Raw genomic sequence first — 10,311 nt, 5'->3', positions numbered from 1 at the left:
GACCTGTCCATCACCAACCGAACCGGCGCACGAAGACTCAATTTTTCCTGGATTATTACTCAGTAGTAGATCCGATTCTTTCGGTTCGGCCAGACGTCGCTCTTTCAAAGGCGTTGTGGACGCTGCACCTTGATCGCTGCGAATTGAGTTCCAAGAAGAATCTCGATTTTCAAATGCTCATAGAAATCAATCAGGCCCAATCCGGCCGGCCTCCTACTGCAACTGAACCAGCACCCAAATCTGAATCGAGGACAGCAGAGAAGAGGAGGAGGAAATCTCAAGGTACGCCGTACGCACCCACAGGTCGAAGATGTTGCGGCGGCAAAACAACGAGACTCAGCATGCACCTACCACCTACGCATGCACGTGTCAAACAGGCAAGTGCACGGTACTTGCTGAAGAATTCAATTCAACAGCCTCCAAATCAGGTAGAGTGAGTCGTCTGTGGGGTCAATGGCTCCCGGAGCAAGAAAGGATAGTTCACCCAGCCTCTTTGTCCTTCTCCCGGTAGCGTAAAAAACTGGCATTTTTGCTGCGTGCGTTGTCTACATAAACGAAAACTGTCAGCGGACAGATGCGCGCATTGATCTAGAAGACGTAATCCCCGGAATACGTAACCATGAAGCGGAGGCGGGCGGCAACCCATCATTGCAGCAGCAGCTTGCTCCAGGCTCCACGCTGAGGTCGGAGAGCAGCGCTCGCTCAGGCTCCACCCAGCAGCAGCACCACCAGGCACCAACCACTCCACCACACACTCACACAGTCAGGCGCAGCCCATAAACCCAACCACAGCCTTCCCGGTGGTACGGGCCATCCAGCGGCCCAGATCGCGCCACGGATGCTCCCCCGCCGCCTGCTCCTCCGCCTCGGGCCCCACCGCCTGCTCCTGGGCCCCCCCGCCGCGGCGCCCCTCCCCCGCCGCCGCGCCATCGCCGTCGTCCGGGCCATGTCCTCCGCCTCCCCCGCGCCAGCCCAGCGTTCCAGGCGGCCGCTGCGCGGGGTGGTCTTCGACATGGACGGCACCCTCACGGTGCCCGTCATCGACTTCCAGGCCATGTACCGCGAGGTGCTCGGCGGGGACGCGGCCTACGCCGCGGCCCGCGCGGCCGGGGGAGGCTCCGTAGACATCCTCCACTGCATCGAGAACTGGGCGCCCGACAAGCAGCGCCACGCTTACGAGGTCATCGCGCGCTTCGAGAAAGAGGGGCTCGACCGCCTCCAGATCATGCCCGGTGAGCGCTTGCCCTGGCTTGCTGCGCTGGTGGATTCTAGTTTCTAGCCGGAACTGTGCTCTGGTGGTCTGGCCTCTCGTCGGTGTGTGACTGCTTGCAATTTGCCCTGGGTTTGCAGGGGCGTCAGAGCTATGCGGGTTCCTGGACACGAAGCAGATCAGGTCAGTGCTTGCTAGCTCTACAATGTAGCTGAAGTTGCTTTCCCCAGATTGACTGTGAGTCCAACTGCACTTCCTTCATGGTATCGATTTGGTGCATCATCCACCTGGTAGTTTCACCTCCACACCCTAGTTGCTTCAAAGCTGATCGTGATCCATTTAGAGCTAGCTATATGCTCTGCCTGAACCGTTTAAATTTGATTTCTTATATATGATACATGAGTGGTTGCCAAAGGATAGGAGTCCATGTTTGATTGGAAATTGGATGGATGAAAATTTGACATATGAGCATCGCCATGCAACCGGAATCTGTAGTTACAGTGTACTGCTGGCTAAGTTTTCGTTCATGGTATACATTTGTGATGTTTGTCACATCTTCTGTATTATTGTCTCTTAAATAATTCTTGTACAAGCAGACTGTGCTCTGACTATTTCAATGCAATGGTGCCACTTGAAATAAACGATAATGCATCATAACCTGCTGATCACCAGGAGCTATATATGGTTCAATAAAACCATGCGCTTTCATGCTTAAATAGATTTTAATACACCATATATTGCGATTCTATGACTTTACTGCTAGTCCAACCATAGAGATGTGATCAGAAAGAAGCTGGCTAGCATCAGTCATGTACTCCTGTGTGTCGAAACGCTGTTTTTTACTTCTTCGCTAGTTTGTTGTGGTTTCCGGAGATGATAGTGTTTGTTGACAGATGCCATTGAATTTATGTCTGCTGTCTAGCATGTGTGGGTGTCATTCTTTGCAAATCATTTGTTGAATTAGAGATGTGTTTGCAGATTTTGATTCTTATCTCAACTTTTTGCAGAAGAGGTTTGATCACCCGTAATGTGAAGGATGCAGTTGATTTGTTTCACCAAAGATTTGGTGTAAGTTGTCGCATTATCCTTATGCTGATTACGTACACGTCATGCTCATTTGGTTATCTATGATGCTCATACCTGTCAAGTAAATTTGAAAGTAATGCTGTAAATTTTTTCCAGATTATGAGATTGTGACCATATTCTATAACTGTGTGTATTGGGTGTCGCTGCAGATGACGTTTGCTCCTGCACTGAGCAGAGAATTTCGTCCCTATAAGCCAGATCCAGCTCCATTGCTTCACATTTGCTCCACTTGGAACATTCCACCACATGAAGTGATCATGGTTGGTGACAGTCTCAAGGATGATGTGAGTATTATTCATCTCATTATGAACTCTAGCATTCAAAAGATTGCTATAATGTAACAGCTTCTCTTCCATTCAGTTAGCATGATGCAATAACCAGAAACCAACTTCCACATTTCATGCCTACAAACGATTGCATTTTTATCTTTTTTCTTTTTATATATTAATCTGAATCTCTGCTTAAAGTTATCTTTGCATCATAACCAGGAACCAACATAAACTGGTCACTTTCATAAATGCCTACCAATTTTACTAGTTCCTGAAGTCCTTTCTTGCTTTCTTGGTAAACTACAACCTGAAGTTAGAGCTGTCCTGCTAGAGAACTAGAACTCGGCATTATGTTTTCACTTAAATACTTTGCCATTTGAAAACTTGGCAGGTTGTTTGTGGAAAGAGAGCAGGAGCTTTTACTTGCTTGCTCGATGAAACGGGGCAATATGGGCCGCATGATTCTTTGCCTGAGGAAGTTAAACCTGACTTCAAGGTCTCTTCACTTACCGAAGTGTTCACCGTGCTAGAAGAGAATTTTGATTTGGCAACAGTGCCTGCTGAGAGTAGAATATGACAGGAAAAAGTTCTAAACTACCTGTGGTCTAACGTGAAAACGGCACACAGCACCTTGAATAATCTGGATGAGAGGCGTTTCAAGTGTCACAAGCCCTGCTGCAGCCAGAAAGACGATTGCTGCCACAAAAGTGGATTCTCTTTGAAACAATTGTGTTGTAAATCCATACAATGGTTGTAGAGCACTAAATCAGCTCTTGTGATTTTGGGAGCAGAAGGGCCATGAATATCTGGGGCATTCAAATATAACCATTCAAACTTCCATGCGTGCCATTTGTTCAATTTGGTTGGTTAGTCACATAGCAGTGGTTGTAGGTCAGTCTGGTTCATGATGCGGCGAGCACTCGTTGCTTTGTCTGAAATGGAATTCTCTTGTTCGAGACATATGCAGCGGGCTACTGATTCATAGCATTTGGCAAGTTGCCAGCACGCTGTTACCCTCTCTATACAATGGCCAGCTCCTCTTCTTTTGGTTAATTGGTTTCACAGCAAACAGGTAATTGGCACCATGGCCATGTCTCATATCCGCGCCCTTCTTAGCCATGGATCCACATGACTAGTGCAGAACATGTCCATTTTTTTAGCTCAAGTACAGAACAAGTTGCTCCTCCAAGACAAGTGAAGCCTCAAGCCTCTGAACGTAAAAGGCAACAAGTACTAGTACGCAAACCTTTCCCTTTTGCATTAGCTAATTCAAAACATGGCCTGACCATTGCTCCATCAGAAACAACAGAGTAAGAATAAGTATTCAGCACTCTGCAACTTCTATCAATGGCATCGGGTTGATAAACAGAAAACACTTGGCACATTACACTACAGACAGGAACAAACAATTCCTTGTTCCATTACTTTAAGCATGCAGCCACATGGGAACAGGATCGAGACAAACCAAACAAAAAGAGCTTAGTCTGATGTAACTCCAAAGAGAACATGATAGCTGTATAACGTCACAGAAAAAGCCACACCCACGTGAATCGGAGCAACGACCGTGCCATCATCCAAGAAAAGAACTACAGATAAGACATTTTCTTTAATAACAGAATTGTACTACCAAAGTCTTAAAGAGGATCACGCTGAACAGTTGCTGAGCCACACTGCGTCCAGCAAAACCTGAGCACAGGGCATAAAGATCCAAGCATCCTTCTAATAAACTAGAGCTCATAGTCTCATCAGCTCATCAATACCGCATACGTTACCATCTACTCTGCTAGTCTTTGCAGTTTGCACAACTGAAGTACAAACAGCAACACTGCCAGCTGCTACTACTGCAAGTCTACAACTACTACTAGACGCACCACAAAGCAACATTACTACATTACCAAACATGCTAACAACATTAAACTAAGCAACCCCCATTAGGCACCAACAGCAGACTAGTTTGCTTCTTCCTCGGTTCCTTTGAAGTTCCCCCTTCCCGCCAAAATCACCAAATCAAATCAGAAGGCCAGCTGCTCAGCCACAGATAGCAATCAATAGAAATCACTAGCATCAGAGCAGGATGTCAGCCCTGGAAGGAAGCCTCCGGAAGAAGTTCATCAGTGGAGATGGCATCCTGCTTCTGAATCTTGGCGGACGCATGGCATACAGGCCCCAGAGCCCAATCATCACCTTCATAGGCACGCAATAAGCAATGACAGCAGCGAGGACACAGGCAATGGAGAAAAGAAGTGTCGCTCTCGGGTCACGCCAGCTGAGCAGGCCCTGCATCCTCTCACCCTGTGTTGCAATATCACCAACCACTGTCTGCACCCTCCCAGCTACACTGCGGAGGCGGTCATACCTGAAGCGCACGACATCTCCACGGCTCGAAGGGAACGTGTCAAACTCCTCATCAAGCTCATCTGCAGTAGCTCCATCTGCATGAGACAGCCTCATCTCCATGTGAGGTGGGTGCCTTGGACGGACTCGGTACCTCCAGAGGCCTGTGAATGCCATGGCCAGAAAGGCTGTTGGAAGAATCAGCTCCGGCATTGTGACAAGTACCAGGAATGTGAATACAGCAAGGCATGAATGCACCGGGCGCTGCCAAGAGCGGACAAGTTCAAACCACCTGCCTATGGTCATAGGACCAGAGAGCACACTGACGAGACGGAAGAAGTTTGCTTTGCTGCGGCGCATGCTCCACAGATGTGACCGGTGGTCAAGCATGTACTCAACAACCTCCTTGCCAAGCGGCGGCTCAGCACGGCCAAGGCGGGCTGCTACCACATTGGTAGCCTGGAACCGAAGAGTCTCAACCTGGCGCACAAGCAGCGGCTCAGCATAGTGCATCTTTGGAAGCAATGGGCGTACATAGGCATGGAACATGTTGCCAACATTGCCACAGCAAAAACGCACGGCTAGGTGAAGTTCCCCCATCTTCTTGACCCCGGATGGATGCAGCATGAGCAGAGGGTAGGCATGGGTATACACCCTATCAGTCTCCAATGTCGAAAGCCGAATGCGAACTTTACCAATGCAATTATCACGGACAGCCACTGTAGTATTCCCAGATGCAGGCTTGTCAACATGGCAGTTGTCAAACACACCAACAGTGATGACAGTGCAGGGGTCAAATACCTCCCATGTGTACTGCTCGTTCCACCGGGGGCATAACGAGTCAACAACAGTGCGTGTGCGGATCCACTTCTGGCCATACTTTGCAACACAATAAGCATCTGCGGTCGCACCCCTGCCATCCCGGGTCTTCATTGGTGTTAGGCCAGTAGCACCAAGAACACCGAGCTCAAGCACACCAACATGTGGTTTCCATAGCTGTTTAGCTGTAGGCTGGAGATCGCTGCTGTAAGCTGTAGCCTCATCCAGAACATGGTAACCCCCATCAAGACTTAGCCGGAGATGGACACGGCGGCTCGCAAACCTGTGTGCATTACTACCAGAGACATTGCCACCACCAGTGCCACGGTCCAACCCAAACCACCTGGAAACCACTGGCTTCCAATCCCACCGCCTCTCAATGGCGGATACTGGCACAACAAGGCGCCCCAGCAACTCGTCCCGGCCTGGGGAAACTCGGTCTTCCACGGACAGCACCAAGAACTCCTCAAATGGCTCTGCCACCACAAACATCAGGTCTTCATTCCAGAATGGGCTCGACGGTGCCCGTGTAGACACCATGGGCGCCGGCCGTGTGCGCATAATCTGGTTCCCCACCTGTGCGCGCACGAAGAACTCTGGGAACCGACCAATTGCCAATGCCCCCTTGTCCATCGGAAACAAGTCCTGCGCTTCAATGATAGAGACACGAAGGTACCAGAGCTTGGGCGCGACGTACACCTTGGACTTGATGGAGCCCAGTGGCCCATTGCCATGGACGCCAGCGGTCTTGGAATGCCAGGCCTCCGCAAAGGACTCGTCGGCCTGGGTGCCGAACCAGACGGCGACCATAACCTCCGCGCCGCCGCGCTGGCCCTTGCGGTCCTCCATGCTGTACCACTGCGGGGCGAGCGTGCTGTCCGGCGGCGCGCGGTGCGGCACCTCAGAGAGGTCGAACCAGACGCGGCCGACGTGGTCGTCGCTGCCGCGCGCGCGCACGTATACCTCCACGAACGACGACTGGATGGTCTCCTTGGAGAAGGCGAACACCTGGTCCCAGTTGTGCGACGGGACGGCCGGCGTCACGCCGCGGTAGTTCCCGAGCTTGACCTCCGCGACAGCCTCGCCCACCATCGGAACGCCGCGCGCGCGCACCACGCGCACGTAGAGGTACTCGACCTGCTCCACCAGGTCGTAGGTCGCGCTCGCCTTATCGGCGACCGCGCCGCTGCCGAGGCGGGGCCGCGTCTCCTTCAAAGAGAAGTCGCCGGGGCCGGAGAACATGGCCGGGACAGGGTACGGGTCCGCGTGCATTACCGGCTTCATGACCATCGGGGCCGGTTGCGGCATGATGTCCATGGGGGGCTCCGGTTGCGGAGGCGGTGGCTGCACGGTCACCACGGGATGCTGCGGCTGCGGCTGCTTCTTGGGCCCAGTCACCGTGGGCGCCGCCACCACCTCCGGCCCAGGCACCACCGCCTTCGCCGGCTTCTCCGGCTTGGACTTGACAACGACATCGCCGGAGTTGATGCGGTAAATCTTCAAGGTGATCTCGCCGCGTATGTGGGAGAAGAGGCTGCGCTTCTCGAGGGTGAAGAGCTGCGGCACGACCTCCTCCCCGGGCGCCGGCACGCCGGCGGCCGGGACCCGCACCTTGCCGAGGAAGTTCCGGCCGTGCGGTCCCGCGCTGGCGGCCCCGGCCGCGGCGCGGTCGTTGTAGACCCCGACGTCGATGGCGCGGTAGGGCAGGTCGTCGGGGTCGGCGACGGGGAAGACGAGGCGCTCGTTCCAGACGGGGTTGAGCTCCTTGGGCCTGGCCCGTGTGCGGCGCTTCAGGTGGTCGAACTCCACCTCGACGTACGCCGACGAGGAGCCCTGGCCGTCCTTGGGCATGAGGTTGTGCGCCGCCACCACCTCCACCACGAGCTTCTCCGCCTTGGCCATCCGCTCTTCACCCCCGGACGGGAGGCGACCTCCAGGCACCGAAACCTCTCAAAGATTGAAGATTTTTTTTTCAAGATTTGAAACTGGTGGCAAAGGGGATTGTGGTTCTTGGCCTGGGGTTTTGGGGAGGAATGGGGGTTTATACGGTTTGGGGCGAGAACGAGGGGGCAGGCGCGCGTGGAGGAATCTCCATCATCCCAATCGATGAGGCTGAGGGAGGGGAGGGGGGAGAGGGGGAGGGAAGCCGAGGAGGTGGGCTCTGCCTTTGCTCGCTGCTTGGGCAGGGGGGGTTGCCTTGCCGCGGTGGTGTGTGCCTCTGCCGGGGCTGCTTTGCTCTGCTGCGCGCTTCGCTTTGGGTGGTTTTTGAGGCGCCGCGCGGGTTTTGTTTTGCCGTTTTGGTTTCGGAATCGCTGCTGCAGTGCTGTGGTTGTGCTTGGCTTTGCCTCCTCCTCCCTCCGCTCGGCTGGAGATGGACTGCCGGGCGGTGATGTCAGAACACTCCTCAGTCCGCATAGGATGCCACTGCTTCCTCCCTCCAATAGCGAGCGCTTTGGTGAGCACGGGGCTGTAGTGCAGGAGCAAAACCGTCTTGATTGTCGAATGCTCTAGTGAGCTGTAGTGGAGAAATCTGATTTTGCTATGGTTATGAATGATGCCAGCCAGCGTGAAACCTGGAAGCGTTTCATCTGATCATCTGGCGCTGGCATGCTTGTCTTTTACCTCATGAGCAGCAGCAACAGGCTGTGCTAAAACGAACAGTGCAAAGATGGGCTCGGCTCGTGCGCAGAGATTTTTACAAGCGACTGCATCCCGTTGGCAACAGACTCTGTACTGTACAATCCAATTCAATCCAATCCAACCGTTTGAAAAGTTTAGGAAGTCAACCAAGTACTAGATCGAAGGCATGTTGGAGGACTCCTGCTCTAGCACTGGTCAAATCCCAAGCATATGCCCGTCATTTACTGGCGCGAGGACCCAGGAAAGGAATGGATGGACGGATGGAACCGGAAGCAGCAATTCGTCCTCCTCTCCCGTCATCCCGTGGCCGTGCCGCCCGGCCCGGGGGCTTGGGATTGCGACCGGATTGGATAGGCCTGCTGGCTGCTGCTTCCTCCACGTCCAGTAGTGGCCCGTGGTCATGCTCATGCGCAAGCAAAGAAAGTACACAGCACAGCAAGCAAGAAGCAACCCCACTGAAAAAAATATTAGGTCACTTGCACGGGTGAGCTCAATCCGGTGCCCTCGAGGATACCACACGACCGTACAACGAGGTCGAGGCCGCGCAGACCAGACCAGCTTCTCGCTCCACGCGCAGCATTTTCCTTTTCGAGCCCCGGCCCAACAGCTTCTTCTTCCGCTTGCTTTTGAAAGAAAACTGGGTCTGCTGCTGCTTGGAGTGTCCAACAGCCCAAGCGACGAAGAAGTGTCTCTCCTCCTCTGCGTGTGGTGTGGACGCCAAAGCGGGCGCATCGGGCGGCTGTGCCGACGTGCAGTGGCGGCCAATGGAGGCGGGTCGGGCCGCTGCGGCTTCTTGTTTAATAAATGCCTTTTGTTGCTTCCACCGATTCACTGGGAGCAGCATTTGCTGCGCAGTCAGACTCTGTGTTGGCATTTAACGAACCCAGCAGCTGCTCCTCCCTGCAGCTACAGTCAGGACAGTTCCCGTTTACGAGTACTACTAATCCACTGTCAGCTTGCGTTTAGACTCTAGTACTAGTCCAGTAGATGCGTGTTTAGTGGAGGAAACCGTTAACCACCGCTCGCTAGTCCAAATACGATCCAAAAAGGCTACGCTGCTCTGCTCCTCGAAAGGTAGTAAGCAGGAAGGAACGGCCAAGATCGGTGGGGGGCGTGCGTATCGCTCGAGGCCCCGGCGTGGAAAGGCACGTCTGCTCGCTCGCTGGCTGCATCGGCGTCGCCTCCCCCCTCCCCCTCCCCCTTCCCCTCGTGAGCCGAAGAAGCAGGCGAGCAGCGACGCATGCTTCGCCCGCCGGTCTGGCCGTGGCCGGCCTCTCGTCTTTCTTGGCCCCAGTACCCTTCTCTTTTGTTGCAGGAGCGAGTTGCCATGGGTTGGGTATGGGACAGCGGATGGTCCCGTGTCCTTTTCCATGGTCTGAAAATGGAGCGCGTCGTCGTGGGCGTGCCTGCACGCGCGCGCACCGTGATCTTTGGCGTGCGGACGCCATGGCCGCCCTGCTTTTCCGTCGGGAGGGGCAGGGCCGTGGCGACGGCACGCAGCGGCAGCGGCATACGTTCGCTCGCGTCGCATGGTTGGGCACGCGCAGCGGTGATCCGTGCGTGACAACAGACAACATGCACAGCACAGCACTGCAGCCACGGCATAGGCCTTGTCGATCCCACACTGGACAGCACCATCGTTCTCGTGTCCCTTCTTTGCGAATTGCGTGCTCGCCTGCTGGTGCTGGACCGCTGCCCCTGGGCTTTTCCTTGTCGCGTTCAGGCTGGCTCCTCATCTCACCGCGCTGCTGCTGCCTGCTGCCACAGCAATGCTCGCAGTCGCAGGCTGCAGTCCTGCAGAGAAAGGGCAGGGCAGGGCAGGGCTGGGAAGCAGCAGTGCAGCACGACGAGCTGCCTTTTCCATCGGACCCTTTTCAGAACGCTGATGGCGACCGGCCCGGCCGTCTCGGATAAGGACGACCAGTCCCCTTTCCTAGTAATCCACGAGTACGT

The 10,311-nt window shown here is 54.2% G+C and overlaps 2 protein-coding genes across 3 annotated transcripts; one reads left to right on the top strand and one right to left on the bottom strand.

The window, feature by feature from the left end:
- Positions 1 to 721: 721 nt before the first annotated feature.
- On the top strand, positions 722 to 3,423 carry LOC112901268 (haloacid dehalogenase-like hydrolase domain-containing protein At2g33255). The gene is made up of 5 exons (XM_025970148.1): positions 722 to 1,232; positions 1,351 to 1,393; positions 2,218 to 2,278; positions 2,446 to 2,580; positions 2,957 to 3,423. Exons 1-5 carry the CDS (start codon positions 839 to 841, stop codon positions 3,140 to 3,142), a joined length of 819 nt encoding a protein of 272 aa, XP_025825933.1. The 5' UTR covers positions 722 to 838; the 3' UTR covers positions 3,143 to 3,423.
- Positions 3,424 to 4,170: 747 nt separating this feature from the next.
- On the bottom strand, positions 4,171 to 8,090 carry LOC112901253 (FT-interacting protein 1-like). Of its 2 annotated transcripts, XM_025970135.1 has the most exons (2): positions 5,192 to 8,090; positions 4,732 to 5,087 (listed from the first exon to the last, which is right to left on the bottom strand). In XM_025970135.1, the coding sequence occupies exons 1-2, from the start codon at positions 7,618 to 7,620 to the stop codon at positions 4,979 to 4,981; spliced, it is 2,538 nt and encodes an 845-aa protein (XP_025825920.1). In that variant the 5' UTR covers positions 7,621 to 8,090; the 3' UTR covers positions 4,732 to 4,978. The 2 variants fall into 2 exon arrangements, with proteins under 2 accessions (XP_025825911.1, XP_025825920.1); XM_025970126.1 differs by having other exon boundaries at positions 4,171 to 8,090.
- Positions 8,091 to 10,311: the final 2,221 nt, after the last annotated feature.

Source organism: Panicum hallii, chromosome 1 (genome assembly GCF_002211085.1).
Source record: "Panicum hallii strain FIL2 chromosome 1, PHallii_v3.1, whole genome shotgun sequence".
Classification (NCBI taxonomy): Eukaryota; Viridiplantae; Streptophyta; class Magnoliopsida; order Poales; family Poaceae; genus Panicum; species Panicum hallii.
Note: the sequence above shows the minus strand (reverse complement) of the source record. Positions and strands in the feature narration are given on the sequence as shown.

Coding starts and splice junctions, on each gene's coding strand:
- LOC112901253 (XM_025970126.1), bottom strand. CDS start 7,620: ATGGCCAAGGCGGAGAAGCTCGTGGTGGAGGTGGTGGCGGCGCACAAC.
- LOC112901268 (XM_025970148.1), top strand. CDS start 839: ATGCTCCCCCGCCGCCTGCTCCTCCGCCTCGGGCCCCACCGCCTGCTC. Junction 1,394..2,217: donor CTGGACACGAAGCAGATCAG/GTCAGTGCTTGC, acceptor AACTTTTTGCAG/AAGAGGTTTGATCACCCGTA. Junction 2,581..2,956: donor GTGACAGTCTCAAGGATGAT/GTGAGTATTATT, acceptor AAAACTTGGCAG/GTTGTTTGTGGAAAGAGAGC.